This window comes from Rhipicephalus microplus, chromosome 5 (assembly GCF_043290135.1).
Source record: "Rhipicephalus microplus isolate Deutch F79 chromosome 5, USDA_Rmic, whole genome shotgun sequence".
NCBI classification, from domain to species: domain Eukaryota; kingdom Metazoa; phylum Arthropoda; class Arachnida; order Ixodida; family Ixodidae; genus Rhipicephalus; species Rhipicephalus microplus.
Window position 1 is genome coordinate 122446979 of NC_134704.1, and position 1646 is coordinate 122448624.

The following is a 1646-nucleotide window of genomic DNA, read 5'->3' on the forward strand; positions in this document are numbered from 1 at the left end:
AGTAGAAAACACGGGCAGCCTCAGCCAATCATGATATAGCGCACTACATTATTGCCTTCTTACTCGAATGTCGCTACTGTGAATCAAACAAGTAGCCCCGTATCTGTGAAAAAACGTGCACTATAGTATTCAACTTCTTAACGTTTCTTGTAGCAGGCACTTGGAATCTTATTGATCTGTTTTTTTTTATTTTTTTTGAAGCCCAGATGGTCTAACTTTGCCTATTTTATTTATTGTTATTTGTTTCTGTTATTTCTCCTCACATAAGAACTCTTTTTACACGTTTACGCGACGGATATATAAAAATATTTGCTTCAATATTCAAATAAATACGTGATCAATCATTCAGTCAAATAAGAAAGAAATAATTGACTCAATCAATCCGATGTTTTATTTCATGCCAGCAACGCTGCATAACAGAGCATAGCTTTCTTTCTATATTTTCTACTCTCACCGCATCACCTCATTGGGTGACCGTTCAGTGAGCGTGCAAAAATATGTATTATAAAAGAGTTGGAATTCGTATATCTCGCACTTGGATGAACATAAGACGTAAAACTGCATGTGTTGTCTTTCTGTGAATCTACTCAATTGCTGCTATAGCCCCCCCACACACACACACACGTGACATAAGCTAAGTGTACAATGGTCATAGCGATGATGATGACTGTATAGCAACGATGAAGATGATGGTAATGAAACCTCGTTGAAACTTAAACAGTGGTCAAGATGATCAATGCTCTGTAATTTGCTCGATGCTGTCAATATTCTTGCTTCTATCAAATAACCTTTCGCCATTTAAAACAACGCTACTAAGCCTGTAATCCTGCTTACGCGTTCTGGATAACTAAGATATAATACGCATCGACGCAATATTATTCATGCCATGGTCCACAAAGAACGTCCACAGTTTTAACAGAAGCGTTCTGGAAGGGCGCGCATTTGGATTTACGTTCCTCCGAAGTCAGACGAATAAAGAGGCTAACCTACTGTATTGCTCGTAAGCATTCTCCTCTCTGACGACTTGTCTTCTCGTTACTTGTGATATTATACGTCACATGTGATCAAATTTTTGGGTCCGTGATACTTCGAAATACAAGATGAAGTTCCATAATAAATACAATTTTTTTTTCGTGAGGAAGCGAGTAGGTGGGGGTGGAGGGAGCTTCCGCTACACTTTGGGCATGTTTGTGAGTTTGTATGTGCGTGCGTAGATGCATATGTACATCTGCAAAATTGAGAAATTCAGGAGACTTGCAGGGGAACTCAGTTCCCTCCACTCTCTTGGCAACACTTGTAAGTACACGGTGTTCTGGTAAGCATGCGGCCTTTCACAGCGAATGGGAAGATTCCTTTACACTACGTATTAAAACGGTCAGGCCAGCCCTGATATGGGACCGCTAATTCATGTGTGACCAACTGTGGGCGCGTGTATTTCGCGGCGAGAGCTTCAGACACGACCATTCCTGTAAGGGCTACCAGATGGCGAGTTTGCCTGGTTCGTAAACTTTCGTAGTGAGATATTGCTATAGGTGCCCATTGATGTGGCGGATGATGATCCAGGGTCCTCTCGTAGGTGTCGACACCATCGCACGTGAACTTATCTGCATTTCACCCTGTAAGCATGCAAACAATGAACGTGGGTA

General features: G+C 41.4%; 1 protein-coding gene across 2 annotated transcripts in view; it reads right to left on the reverse strand.

The window, feature by feature from the left end:
• Nucleotides 1–368: 368 nt before the first annotated feature.
• LOC119173746 (cytochrome P450 3A14) overlaps nucleotides 369–1646 on the reverse strand; it is a 64229-nt gene continuing 62951 nt past the window's right edge. For both annotated transcript variants that reach the window (XM_075895875.1, XM_075895874.1), the window contains one exon: nucleotides 369–1616. In XM_075895875.1, coding sequence (XP_075751990.1) covers nucleotides 1527–1616 — 90 coding nt within the window. In that variant the 3' untranslated portion in view covers nucleotides 369–1526. The remainder of the gene's footprint in view (nucleotides 1617–1646) is intronic.